Source organism: Bacillus rossius, chromosome 12, assembly GCF_032445375.1.
Source record: "Bacillus rossius redtenbacheri isolate Brsri chromosome 12, Brsri_v3, whole genome shotgun sequence".
Taxonomy (NCBI): domain Eukaryota; kingdom Metazoa; phylum Arthropoda; class Insecta; order Phasmatodea; family Bacillidae; genus Bacillus; species Bacillus rossius.
The window spans coordinates 16,078,176-16,101,776 of record NC_086339.1 but is presented as its reverse complement, the minus strand read 5'-3'; the positions used below and the strand labels follow the sequence as shown (position 1 = coordinate 16,101,776).

The 23,601-nt window shown below is 35.8% G+C and overlaps 1 protein-coding gene across 2 annotated transcripts; it reads left to right on the top strand.

Annotated features, from left to right (window-relative positions):
* Positions 1-444: 444 nt before the first annotated feature.
* On the top strand, positions 445-22,882 carry LOC134537591 (rabenosyn-5). 2 transcript variants are annotated; one of them, XM_063378183.1, is made up of 11 exons: positions 445-804; positions 3,724-3,861; positions 4,837-4,977; positions 6,459-6,620; positions 8,529-8,719; positions 10,089-10,228; positions 11,613-11,699; positions 13,367-13,540; positions 19,899-20,019; positions 21,861-21,970; positions 22,548-22,882. In XM_063378183.1, the coding sequence occupies exons 1-11, from the start codon at positions 669-671 to the stop codon at positions 22,645-22,647; spliced, it is 1,500 nt and encodes a 499-aa protein (XP_063234253.1). In that variant the 5' UTR covers positions 445-668; the 3' UTR covers positions 22,648-22,882. The 2 variants fall into 2 exon arrangements, with proteins under 2 accessions (XP_063234253.1, XP_063234252.1); XM_063378182.1 differs by having other exon boundaries at positions 494-804; positions 6,447-6,620.
* The last annotated feature ends 719 nt before the right edge of the window (positions 22,883-23,601 follow it).

Here is a 23,601-nt window from a genome sequence, read left to right as displayed (position 1 = left end):
ATTAAATCCACGGATTAAAGAAGATTAAAAAAATACCTTGATTAATTAAAGTATATTCAGAATTGGCTCACGAATATTCCTGCGGAAAACAATATGAGGTTTTTCCTGCGTAATAAAAGTGTCATCAATGATTATGTGCTTAAACACAGGAAATTATTTTAATTTTAAAGAGTTTTCAATAAATTATTTAATTTAAACAAGTTATACATAATTAGGCACATTTCAGCCATGGTTTTTATCAACATTTTGGTGTCTGTACTTACACATCTGAAGAAAAAAAAACTTTTAGTTTGAATAGGTTTTTAATTTTTGGCAGATATTTTAAGCTTGATTTTTATTTATCATTTCGTATTTTATTTTTTGTATAACTTATAAGCAAGTACTCCTATTGCGTTAATGCTGAACCATGTATAATCATGGCGGCAACAGCTGAACATTCATGTAGTTGAACCAACGACCTAGAGGTCGTTGAGTTGAACCCTTTTTTTTCTGTGCATATTTAGTTTCTCAGTTGGCACATCTGTATAAATTTTGTTGGTATTGTGTGCGACGCCCTGTCAAGGAAATAGTCAATTTAAATATAATCTAAGTTGTACTTTTTTTAGTAGTTAATTTGCAAATATTATTCTAATAGGTGTATAATTATTAAATGTAACATTTAATTTGTTATGGCAGAAAGTGGTGAAATTTTGGAAGGTTATATTTGTCCTGTATGTAAAGTAGACCTTGGCTCTCCAATCAAACTCCACGATCATTTCCAAGTCGAGCATACTGAAGACCAAGATGTTTTAAGGTCACTTAAAGGTACTGCCTACCTAAGTTATTTAACTTTTTCTTACCAAATTAAAATTTCTAAGTTTGATTAAAGTTAGGAAGTAAACGTAATGTTTTGACTTAACCGTTTGAATTCAGTTAAGGCTCGGGCACAGCATTTTGCCTATGGCTGAGTTGAAGTTATTAAAAACATTTAAATATAATTACAGCGATTAATACAAAGGAAAACAGCTGCCTTGCTACAATGTTTTTTTTATGTAAGGAAATTATTGCTTAGTTGGTAGGTATGTATTCTTAAAATAGGTGTATTTAGATAATAAAATTCATTTAAGCCCAGTCCAGAATGTGCAGTCGGCAGTCTGCAGTTGGCAGTCGTGCAGTCGGCAGTCCGCAGTCGTATAACAGCCACGCCATGTTCACAATAGACGGCAGTTTGCAGTCGAGGAGGCTACGCATTTCGGTTATTTATTTATTTATTTATTTATTTATTATGGCCTTCTATACAACCCAAGCAGATGGGAAGAAGTTGTCAATTTGCAGAACCACATTACCAAAGAAATATCAAGTTGTATGCATACAAATATACATATATTTCACAATTGGAAATCAATAGCCGAGGTAGGTATTGTTTGATTCGTCAGTGTAAATAAAACAAGTGAAAATGACATGTAGCTGATCAAAAGTAAATAGGTAGGGATCTTTCTAGTCTATTGTTGCCGCTACTACAAATATCTAAAATTTGTTTGGTATGGGTACAGCAAATTATAGTCTTTGTTTTTTTTTTTTTAGATCGTATAGCCACGGCCTTTAATGCACTAGGTCAATTAAAAGTTCGTGATTGATTTCTTTCATGCCAAAAATATTCCAAAATACACTAAAAACGCATGTACATATAGCTGTGCTTACAAAACTCTTCTTCTTTATCCCATATATATATACACACACACACACACACACACACATACACATACACACACACACATACACACACACATATATACACACACACAAAATGACGTCGACAAAATACTGCGATCTGATTAAGTTTGGCGATCGCCGACTGCAGAGTTGCCGACTGCCAACTGCTCGACTGCTCATTGAGAAGTTTGAAACGGATATGCGTATAGTAATATCCGACTGCACGACTACGAACTGCAGACTGCCAACTGCCGACTGCACATTCTGGACTGGGCTTTAGAGTGCAAAGTTAATGTCAAACGTAAAACTGGTCGAAGTGTCACTCCCCTGCAGGAAAATAATTTATTATTAATTCTAATTGCAAAGAAAAATTGTTTTGTTTATTTATATCAGTTCCAATTGGTAGACTCTACTCAACATTTTCAGAGTGCAGTAAGTTTTATAATTAATGGAAAATAAATTCTTTTCTGAAGTATTTCATGTTGTTTATCAAATAAATTGTATTTTGAGGAAATGTACTAACATTATAAAAACAAATTTTCTTATTTATTCTCATTAAGCATATTTAGCATACTTTGTATGCTTATTCTGTCACTGAAATTTTAGTTTTTGAAACCTGTTGCATAGTTCTCTCAGAGACTTTCTGCCAGGCACATCACCCACCTGGTTTTTTTTTGTTTTACCCAGCTGAAAAATTAACTTGATCACTAACAAACAGCAGCTGTTGTGAGGAGGAACACTAAAAAAGTTCTGTATCCAAGTTCATCCCTCGATCCTGATGGCATGATCCTGTAAATATTGATCCTGTGGTACATGATGCTTGCTTAGTACGTCAAAAGATCCTGCATTTAAAAACTTGTGATATAACATCAAATTATAATCTTAAATTGAATGAAAAATAATTTTTTTTATTCAACTTAAGATTATAATTTATTGTTAGCAGAAGTTTTCGTTACATGTAGGTTCTTTCAATTAACTAAATTAAAACAGCAAGCATCATGTACCACAGGATCAATATTTTCAGGATCATGCCATTAGGATCAAGGGATAACTTGGATTTGTGATACGGAACAATTACCCCAGAAAATGTTTTCAGAAGTTAAGCTATTTAAAGTAGAAATATTAACTTAGAAAAAACAATATTTGATACAATGCTGCCAATAGCATGTGTTTAAATTTTGTCATTGCTATTTAGGCTACTACCTATTATTTTTTGATAATACTGAATGAAAGAGGCTTTTTCGTAATGATATGGAAAAACATTTCTTCAAAAAAATACAACATTTTTCTAATGGTTCTGTAAAATGGTATTTTGATATTTCAAGATGATAGTCACTGATAGTTGCTCATTTTAACTTTTAACGGTTGGTTATGTTAGGTCTTGAGGGTTTTTCAGGTATGGTTATATTCAGAAGTTTTAAAATTATTTGGATCTGGCTCAATACTAAGGGAGTAATAAATTTTTTGATCTGTATCCATACTTTGGTCACCTCTTTCAGTAATGGTTGATATTTGAACAACACCAACATTAAATTTTTAGGTTCTGAGGAGTGCTAAATTAAAAAAGTAACATACGTGATCAAGATTAGGCATTTGTATATTTCAGCAAGATGTCTGCTTGTTTTGTATAATGCAGTTGCTTTTCACTGTAAGTATACATGTGTAAGGTTTACGTAGATTCAGCCCAGGCATTATCAACATTATCTGGTTCTATTAACTGCAGATAATAGTGATGGTTTCTCAGTGTTTATTTTTGTTATTTTTAGTCTAATGTGAGTTTTAATCTCATCAGATGTAAGAAAATCACAATTCAATTAAAAATAAAACCTTTTTAAAATTCTTAATGACTCACAAAACAATTAATGTAATTTCTGTTTTCTATTTTTACACTGAAAAATTACTGTTTTTTTTATTAATAGATTTGTTATTTATTCACATAAATACGTAACTGAAACATTAGTTAAGAGTACAGATATTTATTATTGATTTTCTATAGGGCCTACAGTCACCTAAAATATTTGTGTTTGACAGGTTTGCTGGGACGAGCAAAGAAGAGAATTTTAAAGTTGGATGAAGAGCCAATCAGTGATTCAGAATACCGAGTGCACAGTGGCAGCAGTGGTGTGTCTGTGAACTACCAACCTTTGGCAGTTGAACCCCAGACTATTGGTACCTATATCACAGCTCTTAATTTGTTTAGGACATAAATTTATAGTCTTGTCATTAGACTCATCTTATGAGTAAGGTAGGAGAGGAAGTGGTGTTTCTGGCCACTGTCATGCACAGATTGTACTGACTCACTATATGAGAATGATACCTTTGTTATCTTGGCCAGTGGTTCATCTTGTGGAAGGGAGGGGTGTTGCGTAAACTCCCCCCCCCCCCCCCCCCCCCCACACACAATTTTCATGACCCACAAGTATTTTGGGACCCGTAAAATTTTTTGTGTCGATTTGTACTAGGTTTGTTTAAAGAAGAGCCTGTCCTATGCTGTCAGTCCTTGACCCATTGCCAAACGTGGACATTTGAAAACTTTCCATGTTTATATTTTGCCTACAATTATATAATTATGATGCATTAAATTATTTTTAATGTGGGTATTTGTAAAGTTGATAGGTATCATCATGATGGTTTTAGTGGCCAGAAAACTAGCTTCCCACTAAGGTGGTTTGGATTCAATTCCTGACTGAGTTGAACCCAGAAATAGTGGGAAATGCGAACATTGCCATGAGCCAGCAGATTTTTTTGGGCTGCTCCCATTTACACCACCCTTGCATTCTGTCAGTGCTTCATTCATATTGCTTCACGCCTCGTCCATCTCTAATGACTTCAATGTCGTCAAGATTCATTCATTTATTCATTCATTTATGATATGTATGGCTGACAGTACCAGAAGTATTACTTAATTATTATGAGGGGTAGGGATTAGGTCGGCTGTAGTCATATTAAAACAAATAGTTGTATATTCTATGTTATCAACTTTATTCTGAGCTGAGTGAACATAGTATTTAGGTATTGTGGGAATTAATAAATGCATCCAACAATGATTTGGCAAATTTAAAACAATCCTGGTGGTATGTTAGTGTTATACTAGTAACTGGTAGTTTAAAACCGTAATGTTTGGGCATATTTTTGACCTTGTAGGAGTGACGCGGAGTCACACGCAGCAATTCTGCAAAATTCGCAGCCAGCACGTCGTAAGGTATGCAGCGGAAACCAACAAACTACTGATTCGCCTGGAAAAATTACTTTCTGATCTGCCTACTGATGCAGTCAAGAGGAAAGGTATTGTACATATCTATACTTATATGTGGTGTGTGTGGTCTTCGCTTTATTTTTTGTGTAGTTAGTGGTGTCTGGTGTAATTTTTTTTTATACTTCATAAAAAATGTATGTTGTTTGAATATTATTTTGGCAGCATTTATATAACTATGGTTTAGTCAAGATTTTATAAGTTTTCTGGGTGTATAGGTTATTTTTTCTAAGGCACAAACATTTTGATGGATGTTTTAACTAACAAAATATGTATTAACTGATTTATTCACAGGGATGTAGATGAGGGAATTAGATTACGTATTTTTATGAGCTGCCTAAGCACACCGGATGACGTAAATACAAACACAAAACTGAGGTATGAAAATTTATTCTCACTTTGCGATAATGAGAATTTTTTTGTCAACCAAACTATTACAATATTTTTTACAGTTTTTAAATAATTTCTAAACTAAATTCAAATAAAATTCAAAATATTTTTCACATTCAGTACATGCATAACACCTTAAAAAATAAAAAAAAATAAAAAAAAAAGCTCCAAGGAAACTTGCAACATATGTAAATTTTTTTTAGAGATTACAAAATACATTTTTATGATAGCTAAAACTGTGGCTTAAAAAATATTTTTTACTGTATTACGTTTTAAAAGGGTTCAAGATAGACGAATAAAGCAAATTTTTTTGGAGTTACCTTTGAAAAGATATACCATAATTTTGGAAGAATATGGAATTTATAAGCTTTTCCCCCCAATCTACATTGAACAAAAAAAAAAGTCATTAGTTTTTTTTTTGTTTGGAACTTAACACGTTTCTTAACATTATTATGGGGTATTTGTACAGACCATCCTTTACTACATGTAATTGTTTTCTCTTGGAACCAAATAAATTTTGTATCACATAATAACCATACTTTTGTATTATACAAATTATTGAGTATTATAACTCATATGTAATTTCTAGGTACTGTTAAAATACTGTGTTAATGAGAGTCTTGTGCTAACAAGGATTTTACTAATGAGTAAAGGTGTATGAAAAGAGCATTTAAAAATTTAATTTATAGCATCTATTATGTGATTTTTAGCATTTTATAGCATTTTCCATATTGTGATTTTTAGCACTTTGTAGCATTTAAAAAAAATTGTTTACTCACATTGATTTTTTGTTGCAAATAATTAAATGTACAATGCACATAGGTATTAACAAGTAATGACAGAGTGAATTTTAAGATGGAGTTTGCGATTTTTGGGGATTTCAGTTGCATGTTTCGAAATTACATGTTTAATAAATGTTGAAGTATCGCAAATAATCGCGGTAATTGAAATTTTTTTGCATCTATTCAGCATTTATCGCAATTGCAAATGTCATACACCTCTACTGACGAGGTTTCGCTGTAGTTTGTAAAACATGATGTGTGTTGCTGGGCGGGAGCCAGGGATGCGGCACGGGACAACTGTGGAGTGACCTAGCTGTGTGCTGAGGCAGGGGTTTTGGCAGCGCACGAGCAAGCCGTGGTGCCGTGGCTGGACGACCGGGACGTGAGGCTGTGCCCCAGCTGTGCCCGAGCCTTCCACCTGGCGCGCCGGAAGCACCACTGCCGCCTGTGCGGCGCCGTCATGTGCCACGACTGCACGCACTTCCTGCAGGTCAACGCGGCGAGTAAGTGCTGTTGTTTTATAGCCCAACGGATAGATTCCTCGATTCACAACTACGCCGAACTATAACACGTATAAGTACAGTAGAGTCAACTAACCGATTCAATGTGGACCACGACAACCTCGAAGGAGAACAATCTCCGCTAACACTGATGTAGTGGGAAAAATCTCCGATAACGCTCGTATAACAAGAAAAATCTCCGCTAACACTGATATAGTAAGAAAAATCTCAGGTAATACTGACATAGTAAGAAAATCATCTTGGTTTTCGGTTGGCCTAGTTATTTGTGGAAGTGAAATATGCCACAGTTAACCCGCAAACTGGATAACCCGCACCCGGTTAATTGGGAGTCTACTGTAGTTCCTTTAGGTTCCGGAATAGGACATAAGGGTACTTCTCATCCTGGAAAAAATGTATAGTTCCTGTGGGAAATAAAGGACAGAGTTTGTCTGTCTGTAGCTCGCATAGCATGTAGACAGCAAGGCCTAGAGCCGTGAGATTTGGTAGGTGGATCCTTCAGCTAGTTCAAAATAATTTTCTTTTAAATATGTGAGATGTGTTGCTGTCTCGTGATGCTTGTCCCTCTGCTCTGAAGCAAAAAGGGGGGAAAAGAAGGGTTAAGATGCTCGTCGGGGTCTCAGTGGCCATCTCTCCACAAGGCTGCTGATTTGCAGGAGTCACAGATGTATCGAGGGATGGTGTGACTAAGTCTCTTCTAGGGATATTAAAGTTGTGAGGTTTCCAACCAGAGCATGCATAAGGTTCCAGTCGGAAAATGACTCGTCGAGACAGTTTCCAGTGCAAGGCCATGTATTATCCCCAACTCAAATCACAGAATCTGTCCCCTTGATACACACAGACAGCTGCCCCAATAATGCTAACTGTTAAAGGACATGTAACTGACGGGAGGCGGAACTGCCTGCAACGAACGCTCTTGAAAACTTCCTGCCACGCCAGCCGCACAATGCCGCGAATAGGCACCTGTGGAAGATGGGTTGACAGGTCTAGAAACGGACGATCGGCAGCAGTTCACTTAAGAAACAGGGTGCCCGTAAACGACGTTATAATGGGCGACAGGCACGTGGCGGCAGCAGTGGAAGCCGGCAGGCTCTCGTAGCTGAAGGTCGCGGCTCTTAAGTGCAGGCAGTTCCGGTGATGTTGAGGATAAACGAGCTGAAGCGTTTAGTATCGAGGCCATAAGGCGAGTCGGCGGTTAGGGGGTGATTGGTAATCACAGCTTCCGAGCCCTCGTTGATCGTATATCTGGCCGGGAGGAGGGTAACTAATGGGAAGTTAGAGCAGTGCTATTTGGCAGCACTTGTTGAGTAGGTGGGGAAGGGAGGGGAAGAGGTTCTGCCGCTGTTCATTCTCACACCATTTTTGTGTAAAGGATGGGTCATAACAGGCCATCCACTTTCGTGAAATTCAGGGAGAATCAGGGAAAAGTAAGGGAAGTAGGAATTAGTTGGGGGAATTCACTTGAAATCCTGGATAAGTAATGGAAACGAGGAGAAAATTGTCATGTTTCAGTCTGCATTGACCCAGGCTGTGAAAGCATTTATTTTTTAATGGTGTATTAGTGCGTAGTCATACTATAAAAAAGGCGTATGTGAGAGGTTCTGTTTTAACTAAGCCACATGTGAATGTTTTGGAGTCTGGATTTTCTTTATTTCTTTAAGAAAATTGCAAAAGAAAATTAATTATTTAAAAAAAATATATATGATTTTAAAAAAATTATCTAGGGAAATTTGTAATTTTGGTCTTGGAGGAAAGTTTAATTTCAGGGAAAGTGTCAGAAATTTTATTACAGATTTACGTGGACAGCCTGTTATTAAAATTTATGTGTGAACTTGTGCAGAGAGCATTCATGTTGCGGGGAGAGTAGTGTCGAGCTGTGCTCCGTGGTCGCAGGGAAGATGACGAGCTCCGCGGCGAGCGCCGGGGAGACCCCGGCGGCTGCGACCGGCGTCGCCAACCACGGCTCCCCCGTGGCGGGCCTGCTGCGCAGGTCCAACTCCAACTCCAGCCTCAACTCGATGCTCTCGCTGGTCGACACGGTCACGGGCGAGCAGCACTTCCGGCTGTGCGTGCACTGCAAGCAGGCGAGTGGTCCTCCATCATAGTGATGGGTTCCTTACCACTTGCATCACAACTAGGTGCTTGTGAATTTTCGAGCGCTGAGATCCAACTATAGAAATTTGCGTGTCGTGCACATTAGCAGGGGCGTAGCCAGGGGGGGGGGGGGGTTAGGGGTTCAACCCCCCCCCCCCCCCCCCCTTTAGTACCAAATCATTAATTAATATCTTATTAATCACTCAAAAAAATTTCATATTAAAAATTAATAAAATTTTTACCATTACAATATTTAAATTTAAGTACCGAAAACTGCTAAATTAGCACTATTTTACACCTTAAAATCTAAATTTTCCCGGGGGGGGGGGGGGGGGGGGTTGGCGACGACCCCGGACCACCCGCTTTAATACCGGGGGCCATGCTTCTTAACACCCCCCATACACAAATCCTGGCTACGCCACTGCACATTAGCATGGGTGTAGTCGGGGTGTCACAACCCAGACCTCCCTGGCTGATAGCTGAAAATTTGTCTGACGTGCACATGCATAAAAACGAATTTTCTTGGGTTCGAAAATAGTGTTCACGTATCGTAAAAACCGTTGCTCTGAATATTTATTGAGGGAAAAATAAATTTTTTTGAGAACAAAGACTGATTTTTTACTTCTTTTTATTGTCCTTTAGGCACCGAAAATTCACACATTAGCACAATGGCTGCCATCTTCAGACCATAATACTAGTCCAGATTGTACACGAAATTGACAAAAAAAAAAGGTTGTTGAATGGTACCGAACTGTCTAACAAAACGAGGATTTCTTACTGATATTAATATTCCGTGGTTACACGCATATATACAGTACAAAACAGAGACACTGTCCATGGAACTATTACTAAAAATTAATTTTCAACTCTCGTTGCGTGCTTAGTACTAAATGATTGGAGACATGCTTTTGTGTTTTTTATTTTATGGGCAAAGTGAAGTTATTTTACCTGAAAGTGATATTTTTTCTCTTACATTTTGCACATTAACACTAATTTTTATTCATATGTTTATGTTTTTTTTTTCTTTTAAAAATACCAACAAAATCCTGTAAAATTTACACAACACTGTAGCTTGTCACTAGTATTAGAAGTACATCGCTCAGCAGCAAAATGATATATACATAGTAACCTAGTATAAAAGGTGGGGGGTTGATGAAAATACTAGATAGAAGTAGTTTTACAAAAAATTTTGCATGTGACATACTTTTTTAAAGATTGGCCACAACCGCGCTAATAAATTTCGCCCCACACTATTGTTCCTCCGAGAGTGTGTGCGTGTTGAAAGATGTGTGAACGTACGTGCCTGGAGAAGGGTCTCTAGCTTGCAGCACGTCGACTAACCTGATGTGTGTGTGGCAGTTGCTGGATGCGAGGGAGCAGCAAAATGCGAGCCGCAGCATGAAGCCGATCCTCAGCCAGTTCTACGACCGACTGCACTCGTACATGGCAGAGGCCGATCATCTGGCGGTGCAGTACCTCAAGATGTGCGAGTCCCTCAAGTAAGTGGCTTCCGCGCGCGCTTGCGGTGCGGGGTTCCCTCTCCACGGTCTGTTGTTTTGCGGGCCAGGTGAGTGACGTGTGCCGTTCAGTTGTGGGGGGTACAGTCGTCTGCGAGCCAATCTCAGGGAAATTAACGCACAGATTGTGTCCTGTTTGACTCCAGAACCAAGAGTTAAATATGTTCCCAAAGACTTAGCTCGTAAACAAAATTCAACTAGTAATTTTTTTAAAACTCCAATAATAAAGCCGTATTTTTTACTGCTAATACACACACACACACACACACACACACACACACACACACACAGAGTTAGAGAGGGAGAGAGTGTTAGGGAGAGAGTTAGAGAGAGAGTTAGAGAGAGAGAGTTAGAGTTAGTGAGAGTTAGAGTTAGTGAGAGTTAGAGTTAGAGAGAGTTAGAGTTAGAGAGAGAGAGTTAGAGTGAGGTAGGTGTGTGTGTAAGAAAGTATGCATTAATCTGCATTTGTAGAGGTGGATGGAATCCCAAAACTCAGGATAAGTGTTATATAAACGTGTACTGTGAAGTAAGTGCAAGCCCAGATGTTAATCAAATGCAAAATAATTGGAGTAAGTTTAATTGGCTCTTTAAATAGGGAACTCATTCAATTAATGTATCTGATTATTAAAGATAATAGAATGGTTGTGGACTTAATGTTTGGTTTATTATTCCACAGGGGCAAAGGGATTAAGGCTGTATGGTGAAGCTTAAAGCTGGACTCTCAGTGATCCGTCGCATCCATCCATCACCCTTCCTTCTGCCATCTGTCCGTCAACAAGCATAGCTATTCGCTATGATTAGCACCTCCATCATAATATTTTTCAACTTGGATGCTGTTAACTAACTATGTATTAAGGGATAGATTTTTGAGAAAATATTTCTTGTAAAGGTTTATCAGTTTGATGATCATGTATGCTAAGTACTTATAAATTATTAAACTCAAAAATATTTATTTAAATATTTTTTTCAGTTACAGTGCATTATTAATTATGTTTGTGTCTTAAACAATTTTTGTTTCAAACATCAAACTTAACGCGTGCTTATAGGCAAGTAAAAAACATTAATACAGAAGCAGCTAACATAAAACATTTAAAAATAAGGACAATGCCTTTCAGACATTTATTAGGTTGTAATTTTGTCCGTTGAAAGTTAAAGCTTGGTAAGATTTGGACAGACGGATAGATTGAATTTTTCGAGCCACCTGATTGGCTGCATGTCACGTGATTGACGGACGGATGGAGGGGTGACTGATCATAGTGAGTCCAGCTTAAGTCACACGACCACAAGGACAGTATGTACATTAGAACTTAACATAATTGTTGGCTGGATTGTTCTTTGCGATTACGAAACAGAGCCTTTGTTTTAGTTCTGGTGAGTCAACATATAGCTTGGATGAAGCCCAAATGCTGCGGGTGAAAATCTTCAAGCTTGCGGAGAGTATAGATTCTTTAAGGTAAGCTTGGTTAGTGTGTGTCATTTCTAATTTTATGATTATTAATAGGCAAAAAATAGCAGTCATGTCAAAAATTAATTAAATTATGATGAAGTGTAATGAATCAGTAAACATCATCTTGCTTTTTCAGTGACGGAATAAGCTTCAGATTTAATGTGTTAAAGAAAAATTTGCAGGTTGGTGTAATTTTTCTGAAGCCAGGAGCATATGCCGAATTTCATTTCTGCTGTTTGCTTTCAAAGTCTTTACTTTTGTTGGTGGGAATGATAGATTTCTTAGGATTTCAGGAGGCTATAGCTGTTTTCTGGGAACGAATTAGAGCGTTACTTTGAGGGGCAGGTGTATATAGGTAGTATTTTTATTCTTTTTGAATCCATACTTATAAAATATACTGCCTGTAAAATTATTTTGATGATTTTTTTAAGTGGTAGCTCGTTTACGGCATATTACACGACTAATAATTCTTAGTATAAATTCCAAAGGTAATAGAACCTGTATAGTTATATTTAATTACATTTTAGTTTATTTCTTGTGATGTAAATACTTCTTTCTTGTTCTTTGAATGATTCTTGCGATTGGAAAGATTGATTTGAATATTTTTTTTTTGGGACATAATGCCATTGCTGGTTTTAATGTGTCGTAGACAGACCTCAATAATGGACAGATGAAGAGACAAACACACAGAAAACGAGCTGAAATTAGCCAATGATAAAATTTAAATGCATTGACTGCACACAGAATTGAGTGGAAGGAATTAGTCAAATAAGAGTCGCAGTGTCGCAGTACAGATGAACACAGTGGGCTGATGACGACGATGAGGCAGTTGCAACAATAACAGTAAATAAAGATAAAACAGACCTTTGACTACACAGTGACAAACAAAACAAACCCAATGATGTTTAAGAAACAGATATTCTGGACACCACAACTTTCACAAATTAGTTGTGACATTTCAGGAACATATTCCAGAATATTTGTTTAATATCATCATTGGATTCTCATTTGTTGCTGTTGTCCAAGGTCTGTTTTTTTCCCCCTTCATTTACTGTTATTGTTGCAACTGTCTCGTCAGCCCACTGTTTATGCTATGAAATTTTTTCAAACTAGATCATTTCACAGAATTATGTGCAGTGTATGTATTTAAATTTTGGCGTCCGCTGATTTTGGCTTGTATGTCTCCTGAATGGACATACACATGAAAGGAGAGTGCTGTGTCATACTGACACATGACTGATTTTCCCTACTTCCGCTATTGTCCTGCCTACTCTTGACTGTTCGCAATACTTCTGGTCCATAAAACACACATCAACGTTACTATCGCTTTGAAAAATTGTGAAGATACACTACTGTGAATACGTTTTATGTAGACATTCAATTTTCATAATGACTGTGTCATTTAAGTCTCAATTCATTGTCCAAAATTAAAAAAAAAAATTTTAATTTAGCTTGAGTATTTATAATGGCTAACAAAAGTTCGAATTTCGAGTAAGATACGTATTTTGTACTCCATTTTTTGTGCATGTTATGTTCAAAGTTGTGAACTTCTTGATTCTCATGTAAATCATACTAATGACTTATTTGCAAGAGCAAAGTGCTCCTAATATATGAAAACATTATGTAGTCGATTGTCTGCTGGTAATCATATTTTTGTTCATGTGACTCGGCAGTAACAAAATCGCAGTGCTAGGCACAAAAGATGTCGACAACCCCCCAAGAGGAAAAGCACTGAAACTGCAGCAAATAATCCGCAGTGCTGCCACCATGTACCTTAAAGAGCAGCTAATTACTCTTCCAGTGCTACCAACTGAATCTCAACTCGCTGCCCTTCGAGATAGAAGAAGGTGAGATTAGTGATATTTACTTCTATTATAAAGCAAAATGTAAATTAAGTGTAAAGAATAAAAATAATATCCTGTCAAAATTATACAACTAAATAATAGAGATGTTAGAAGCTTTTGAAAAATTTAAATTTTTTACAGACTCAAGCTTGAAGAAAGCCAAGGATTATTGTGTTTTCTGATAATTGTATTGGATGACTAAATAATTATTTTAAGTAACAGTAGTTAACTACTGCACTTTGATAATTGTTTTTAAACCTTTATTATTTTATTTCCAATAATTTATTCTATCTACATACTTGGTAAAATATGTATGTACCTATTGTCTGCTGAAAAATGTTAAACAATTTTTAGTCATTGATTAATGGACATTTGTTAAACAAACACTTATTATAACAGACATTTAGATGTGTTTTGATTTAATTTTCACAAAATTTTCTGAAAATACTTTTACTGATATTCTTTCTGTGAGTTTCATTTTTGTGCAGCTTATACTGAATTATTGTAAACTTTTTTTTAAAATTAATTTTCAATGGTTTAAATATTGTAGGAATGGTCCAATCAGTTCTCCAATTCCATGAAATCATAAGTGGATTCCATTCGCCATGGTTTTGTGATGTCATGAATGACATATTCCAAATCAAAAGTTTATCCAAAGTACAAAGGTGCTGTAAACACTATTTGGGTTCATTGAAAATAAATGTGCATTACATGAAATAAAACATTAAGAGCGTTCATCAGAGCAGCAAGTTCTCAGCTCGTGCCTGGCATCTGCATTTGGGTGTGTGTGTGTGACCGCGAAGAGAGCAAAAGGAGGAGACAAAAATGTGTCAGTTATCGCTCTCGTACCGTCTTCTCCACACCATTCACGAGGTGTTATCTTTCTTCCCCCCACCTTGCGGGCCCCTTGTCAAGATAAACCCTTCCCAAGACCACGGACGCACAATAACCGATGCGAGCCACAGCCACAGTGCTACGCATATGTATATATGTACACTCCAGCGATTCACACGTCCTATTTAGTCTTGTTTCATATTAGTATATTATAATCACAAAAGTAAAAATGGTGTTATAATACATACCGCACTTTAACTTGAATACATTTTGAAATAGTTGTAATGCGAAACTAGGGACTATGATAGAAAATGTTCCAAATTAGTAAAAAATTTATATAAGTGCAAATATTAATTTTTGACGTGACGTCTAATAAATCGATGAACGCCGGCTGCACGCACGAAAAAGAATGACTCATGTCCCGTTACGCTCATTGTTCCGTTACGCTCATTCTCCGTTACGCTCATTGTACGCTTGCGCCGCATCTATCTCTCTTTCTACTCGATTGGCATATGAATGTACTATCTTTGAAAGATTTGTGCAATGGGAGTGCATGACTTGATGTAAGTTTTTGGACATACGCCATTGCTAAGCTCATGTATGTCTGTAGAAGAAAACTACAAAAAAACCCAAAAGACAAAACAAAAACACAAATTAAGCAAAAAATTGCTGTTGTCAATAGGATATAAACACATAATATTCCGTAACAGGAATATGATCAACAAACAAAGAAAAATGGACTAACCCCACAAATGATGAAAGCACAAAAATATTGAACCCAAAAAAATTCAGCACATTAGCTGAAACGAGACAAAAATACGACAAAAAGAAAAGACGAAACAAACACAATAGTTTTCCAAAACAGAAACAAGCGACGTTTTGGGAACTGCTATCTGCTCCCGTCCTCAGGCAGAGACGCACATGGTACGAAAACACATATTTTTGTGCTGTCATCATTTGTGGGTGTTTTTTTCGTTCTGTTAGTCTAGTTAGTTCTTTGTTTTTCTTTGTTTGTTGACCATATTTCTGTTATGGAATATTATGTGGTGTTTATATCCTATTGACAACAGCAATTTTTGACGTGACGTCTAATAAATCGATGAACACCGGCTGCACGCACGAAAAAAAAAATTGGTTGCCTGTAAAGTCGGTTAACGGACGATAGTTTAACGTGACGTCATAAAAAAGTTGATGAAATGATTGCATACTTTTATGAATAAAATTGAATCATTTTTATTTTAATATTAAAAGAATAAATACTTGAAATTATACTAGTAATCAGATTTTTAAAATGCAAGTATAATTAATCTTTATTGCCGAAATTGTTGTTGTAATAAGCAATGAAAACCACATTAACTTTTCACTTCACTTTATAAACAGTCGATGAAACAGTTCACATGTAGATGACTTGTAATTAATTTTAAAAACTGGCGTTCAGCTATAAAGTTTAAATATAATTATGAACAAGTTTTCATATAAATAAACTGTAATCAAATATCTATCATCAATTATATGAATCACCATAATTTTTTAGTCAATTGTAACATAACCTATTATTACTGCACTTTAAGAACGAGTTTTCATATAAATAAACTGTAATCAAATATCTAAATAAACTGTAATCAAATATCTAACATAACCTAAATACTTGAAGTTATACTAGTAATCAGATTTTAAAAATGCAAGAATAATTAACCTTTATTGCCGAAATTCTTGTTGTAATAAGCAATGAAAACCACATTAACTTTTCACTTCACTTTATAAACAGTCGACGAAACAGTTCATGTGTAGATGTAAGTTGTGTGCTGCCGCTGTCTTTCTTCTCCTCGGACGCATAGGCCAATCGAGTGGAAGAGAGATAGATTCGGCGCAACCGTACAATGAGCGTAACGGGACACAGCGTAAGGGAATAATCAGCGTAACGGGACACAGTGTAAGGGAATAATCAGCATAACGGGACACAGCGAAATGGAACAATGTGTGTAACGGGACACATTTTCGTGCGTGCAGCCAGCGTTCATCGATTTATTAGACGTTGTCACGTTAAAAATTAAAAGAAAAATTCATAATTTGTACGAGTTAGATGTTATGCCTACGAACAGAGTTATGCTTTACTTTTGTTTGCTAACCCTTGTTTTTTAAACCCTTGCAGTTGTAGTTGGTCGTATAAAAAATTATTTCAGACGAAAGATGTACATAATAATTTACGGTTTCACGATAAAAACAGAACGGATTTAACAGTGTACATGGTATATTAATTATGATTTTTTTAATCCTACCCCTTTATTTTTTCAACCCCCTGCAACAATGGTTCTTCTTATCAAAAATTGTTTCAGACAAAAGTTTTGGATAATAATTATAAGATTTACGAACATTTCAAAGGAGTTGAAACATAAAAATGGAAAAGAGTAAAATTTCAATTGAAAAAAAAAATTCTTATTTTTCATCTAAAGAAATTAGCTACGCAACATTGGCCCAACATATAATATAGGCCTGTACAAATTACGAAAATCTTGGCAAACTAGTTGTAACCAAAAAAGTTAAAAAGATTCCCCTTGCGATTTTTATTATTATTCCTGTATTTAGTGACGTCATTTTTTTTGTCGTGTACATTCATCCCTCTAAAATTTAATGCCAGTCGGGCCACATTTGTATAGTGTATGTATTCTAATCCTACACGGAAGCGCTGTGATCAGGCCAGCACCTCGCCTCCCACCAAGTCGATTCGTGTTCGATTCCCGGTGGAATCAAATCTAGGTTTTTCGTAAGTGTGAAACGTCGCGGACGTTGCCGTGGGCCCGTAGGAGTTCTCAGGGTGCTCTCGTTTCTCTTACCCATTCAGTTTTTCTAAGTTCTATTCTCCTACCCCGATGTCGTCGATATGTTAAGCTATATTTCGATAATGCATTCATCCAACCCGACACATTCCTAATATTTGTAACCAATTGCCTACTGTTAAGCGAGGTCAATATCTACTGTAAAAGTGGCATTTTTAAAAGAAACTGTCAGCAGCTCCTCTTGTTTATCACGGCTTTATAGAACAAAGATAGAAATTCAATATTTACATTTTAATAATAACGGTGAATTTACATGGACTTTTCTTACTAGCATTAGTTCATGAGTAAACAGAAATAAAATTACGTACTAGAGATAGTTGTATTTGTTTCGTCCCCCTCCCCCTCAAAAAAATCCTTTGTATCATCTTGTCGTTCGTAATATGATTGAAAACTGTTTAATTCAATTAAAATGGTAAAGATAACTTTGCAGAATACCTATACAACGGAGTAAATGTTTTGTGTTTTTTTTTTAACTACATTAATAAATTAATGAAACCTTGCATAGTTTAAATAATTATAGTACAATAATCAATATGCAGCAAATATGTGAAACACTGTATCTCTGTGCGAGCAAATGTATCCAATATTGTTAATTATTTTATTATTTCTTCTTAGTTACGTTGTGCCTCTTCTAACAGGCTTTAATTACAAACGGTTTGGAAGGTTTATTTTATCAGTTGGTACGAAATTCCTGAGATGCAATAAAAATAAACTTCCTACGGCACTATCATAATTATCAGTATCCATTCAAAATTGGCAAACATTATTTAACGTCTTTCATTTATAATCTTGATATTAACATATTTTTTTGTGAGTGGTTTCTTATTTAAATAGGGTTGGATCGTCTTCGAGTTTTATCAGGCTATTTTTCAATCGCCCCTCTCTCTTAAATCGTTATACTTATAGCCTTTTATTTTATTTTTTATTTAAAGGCTCATAAAAATAACATTTTATATTCACAACCTAGCCTCTCATACCGAAAGTCGGTCTGCAACCTCTACGCTGTGACAATTTGAATCAGTCCCTGCAGAAAGGGCCTCAGTCACTAATAATCGAAAATGAGTTAACTCCATATTCATGGTTTCGCATATTGATTACATATTTTTATAATAAAAAGAACTCAATGAAGTGACTAGAAAGTAGTATAATAGTCCATTGACTGAGTTATTTTTACTGTAAAAAGAGTAAAATATATATATTAAACCACTAATAAAGAGTTAACTCATTTTCAATGATTTCATGACTGATGCTAACGAATCGTAGAGCCGAACTGGAATCTTTACTGATTAAGATGGGAATTATTTACGAGGGTGGTAATACTTCCTCGTAATCTGAGCTTACGCAGCAACGCCGCGGCGCGCCGGGTCGGGAAGCAATCTTTCTTCGTCTCCTCTTTGACGCTTCTTCGCATTCCAAGATAGGAACCGCGAGTATCTCTTGTTCCATTCTCACACAGACACGGCAGTCCGGCGCGCCCAGCAGTATGCTATAAACGCGTGCAGTGCCTTCGGTTTAGCAAGATTACTCGAAATTTGTCGCGGTGACAATGGGGGACAAAGCGACAAAGTTTCTGGCGAGGAACTATAATTTCTGCCTATTGAAACAGAATAGAGATCTGTCTATATTTCTTGGCTACAACGCCGTTTGAAAATGGCTAAAAATGGCAATTACAGTATGCTTTTAAAGCAACTTTCAATTGATATTTTCAAAATGTTTTGCATTTAAAATTTTCACCAACATTTAAGTTCTTTTAATGCGTCAACAGAAATGCTAAACGTGTAAAAGTATAGTAGTAATCTTCCGAATCCTGGATGACTGTATTAGAAAGTTTAACTCCATCTGATGCACGCTCTTAACAAGCAACGTATTATGTTAAAACATGCTATCTCAATCCTTGGCTGGCTGAAAATGTTTAAGAGCATAAACAAGAGGGTTTAATTAATTTATTTTTCACTTTTTTATTCTTTAATTATGCTGTATTTAATTTTGTTACAACTTATAGGTCAACCTATCAAACATTTTTATTTATAAAATGTGTCACAATTAGTTAATGAAATGGCAATTTATAAAAAGCTTCTATTCACAAATAAAAATATGTATTTCTATGAGCACATGAAAATGTACATAGCCAATGTTTACTGTATTCACAAAAAAAAAAAATAAAAACAGAAATTTTTCCTACCTATTTAGTACATACATTTTGGTACTAACGCACTGCTAAATAATTTAGTCATTAATTTAATATATTAAAAGATTACATTTTTGTAATCTGAGTTTTATTAAAAATGCTGATTAATTTAATTATTTTTGTTGTATTTCGGTGCTTAATGGTGTGTTCACTTGCATTTCGGTGTTATATATTCGGGCATGCTTCTCAGTGTTATTTACCGTTTTATCGCAGTTCACCGTAGAATCTTGTCCCTAGGGATGATCTATGATCTGGAAATTTTTTTGATGAGTTGAAAATAAAGTAAACCGTAAAAAGTTTGCAACCACCACATAAAAAAAATGCAAAAGCGTGGTACTGTGTTTGCAAACATTACAGATAAGTATTTATTGCCATTGTACAAACCTAATATTTTGATGTTTGTATCTAAATTGGACTAGAACAATATAACTGATGCACTCGCACCAATCCTGCCGAAAACGTTGATTGAAGCCATGACCGGCCGTGTGTGATGTACGTCCAGGCGGGAGGTGACGAGCCGCATCCTCCAGGAGAAGCAGCAGATGGCAGCGGAGATGCAGCGCAGGCGGGAGTCTCAGTCTCCATGCCGGTCGTCAGCGAGCCCGCAGCGCAGTGCGCAGAATGTACGTCCCTGCGTCCCGCCGAACACGCCTGTAGCATTTGCTTGGGAGTGGTTTTCAATATGTGTCCCTTGGACTAATAGTCGAGCATTATTTCAGCTTTTACGTTGTTTTTTTTTTTTACATGGATTGAAATTAATTCATAGCTCTATCAAAATTGGACGTAGTTATTCAAAAAGGAACCAACCCACATGAAACCTATTCTGAGTATTTTGAAGTTGAAGTCAATTATAAATTGTAATTCTCGTATTGATAACATAATGTGGGTATACATAATTTTAATGGTCTAGTATAAATACTGATATAATAATAGCAACGACGGTACGATCAACCTTGTACTATTTTAATTTTCAAATAAATTACAGTAGAACCCTGTTATAATGTTTTTCAAGGGAGCACAAGAAAAAAACATTATAAGCAGGAAATCTCAATTTAACTCTTAACAATGTTCGAGCTTTGTACCAATGGACTCACCAAGCTTCGTAAACAACTTTAATGTTAAAACCAAAGATAGTATACTTGATACATGAATTTTCTGAAACAAGCCAACAATTTTTCAACTTCGTCTTGTTCCCTGGTTAAATTTTGTTTGTCTTTAAAGATACACTGCCACATTTTTTGTAAAATTGTCTCACGATTCATAATGACAACATTAAGAGTGAGAACGTCTACTCCTTCGCCATCTGAAAATGTTCAATTTTGGGATTCCTACATATGAATGAAAAAAAAAAAATTATTTGTAAGCAATAGAAAACACTTTTAGTTATGCCCTCGCTCAATGGTTGGCAACTTAAATATCGTAGGACTATGTACATGCATCTGAATAGCCACTGGAATGGCAAGGAAGAGAAGAGTTGACTAAGGGTGCCAACTGACACGTAACTATGAACATTGTGTACCTTCAGTATATTGCATAAAATTGTATTTTAACAAACTTCATGTATTGTATGGCAGTGATTGTAAACATAAACATACATAAAGGAAACTTTTTATCGTAAGTGTTGGAATAATTTGGTTTTAAAACATTTTTTCCCCACTTATTGAATGTTAGAAAGCAAACATTATAAGCAGGAAATTACAATATTTATGAACGTTATATGCAGGAAATAAATACATTGTCCTTATGGGGGAAATATTGGGACTTTAAAAATATGACATTATAAGCAGGAAAACATTATAAGCAGGAACATTATAACAGGGTTCTACTGTATAACAAATTTGTGGGTTGGTTCCTTTTTGCATAACTACGTCCAATTATATTATTGTGTCTCGTAAGATGCCACTGAAAATGCCATGCTAAAAATTATATGTAAGACATTAAATATAGCTTCCTCTGATAGAATTTTATTTGAAAGATGTTTGACTAATGAAATTAATTAATATTTGAATAATTAAATAAGGTTTTAATAATGGTATAAGCAAGCACTGAAAACAGGCTTTGTACTGGCCACTTAACTAGAATATATTAAAGTTTTTTTATGCTTTCCAGTGTCAAAAAGAGGATGTTTTTTGCCTTTAAGCATAATTTTGCTCACTAAATGTTAAGTGTTTAAGAAATAAATGTTTTGTCAAAAAAACTGTATAACATTTCTGTGGCAGTCTCTAAATTACAATAGTGAATATTACTACAGAGTTGAGTTCAAGTATTTTATCAGGCCTACGTAACTTTTATATTGGATGATACATATGTTTTAAGTACCTTCTGCATTACTCGCATTGATAGGCACAGATAATTGGAAGTTTTCTGTAAGATTTTTTTTTTTTTTTTTTTCACTTTAAAAGTTTTTTTTTTATTCCAATTTTGCTGAGTTTACAATACTGACAACCACTTGTCTATGTTGCAGCCTGTGGTAATGGATGCTGGATGGGGCCCCGAGACTGCCCAGATGTTCGACTCTGATGACCCCATGGTGCAGCAGATGAACATAATCCGGAACTACATCAAACAAGCCAGGTGTGATTCCTAGTCAAGTGACAGCCACCCACAGTTATCAAAATGTGTCAGTTCTAATTGTTTGATCCAATTGGACCTCCTTAAATACCTACTAAAATTGTATCGGAATGGATTGCTATGCTGTGTGTGTGCAAAATCAACTTTTATGAGAGTCTGGTGAAAATAATAGATGTTCTAATGATGGTATATGGTTTGTATGTGTGGTTGTTTGTGTGTGTTGTGCTTGGTTAATGTGTGTGTGTGTGTGTGTGTATATAGTGTTTTATGTACTCTTGATGAAGACAATCATGGGATCAAAATTTTGAGTATATTTTCATTTTGTTTTTTTCATTATTTAAAAAAAAAAAAAAAAAGCCGGACTGTACTATTTTCATATACATTTATACTTCTGTGGCATCATTAAAAAATAGTTTTTAATTGCATGCAAATAATTCTCCATGGTAGCGTTAAACGCAACCTTGTTGGAAGTCGCATTAGAAGTATAACTTCAAAACCGATATTGAATATTGCGTTAGCACTAGTTCTGGTGGAAGCTTGGTAGATGGCTGGCTCCTGCACAGTGTCTCTGTGCCCGCAGACTGGCCCACAGAGACGACGAGGTGAGCACGCTGGAACAGAACCTGCGAGAGCTGCAGGACGAGTACCACCGGCAGCAGGCGGAGATCCTCGGCACTTAGTGCACCCCTCGTACTACATTCCCTCCCGCATTTGTACTTGCAACTAGTTGTAGTCTGTTATTTATTGTCTGTCGTGTTGTATCGAGCAGGGACAAGTATTTAGCGAATTCCACTCGTGTGGATGATATTCATTTTTGCATGGCAAGATAATTTTTTTCCTTCATTCACAAGCCAAACTGTGATCAATTATGTTTATAACATTATATGCATTAAAAAATTCCAATATTTGTAATAATCATTATTGCTTATTGAAACACATTTATTTATTTGTACATAATTGTATAAAATACTATTAAGAAGTAACTATGAAATACATTGATTCACAAAATTTGAAGTTCTAACAAATGAATTTAAAAAGTGTAAGATTGTGAGACTGTGCATGTTTTACAATTCAACTATGGGAATTCAATACCATTTTAACTTATGCAGTGGCAAAAATTTACAGTACTGAAGATTTATAAGAAAATACACGTCATGTGTTTGCATTGCACGTGAAACTGCAATAAATTATGTTTCAACAAATTAAATGGTTTCTGTGTAAAAATGCAGGAAGCAGCAATTGTGCAAATTCTGCGAAACCTTCTTTGGGAAAAGCTCTGTTATAGAAAATATCGTTACCAGTTCCCTGGTAACCATTACCATAGGAGTTGCTATTAATTACTGTGTAGTCTTTTTTTTTTTTTTTTTTTTTTTTTGCAATTTTTAAAATATTTTGTTATTTTTATCGTTGAAATTTGTGCACCCCGAGATACACTTGCTAAATATTCCTGCTTAGGTTGTTTTAGGAATGAGCCGAGTGCACCCGAAGACGTACAAGAACAAATGAGCAGCGGTGCGGACTATCAGTAGCCAGTTACGAGTGCGGAGGTATGAGTAGCGAAGGACGATGAGGGACGCCTGGGTCGTGAAGTAAGGTAGACGACACATAATAGATTCAAGTCGTCGGAAAGACGT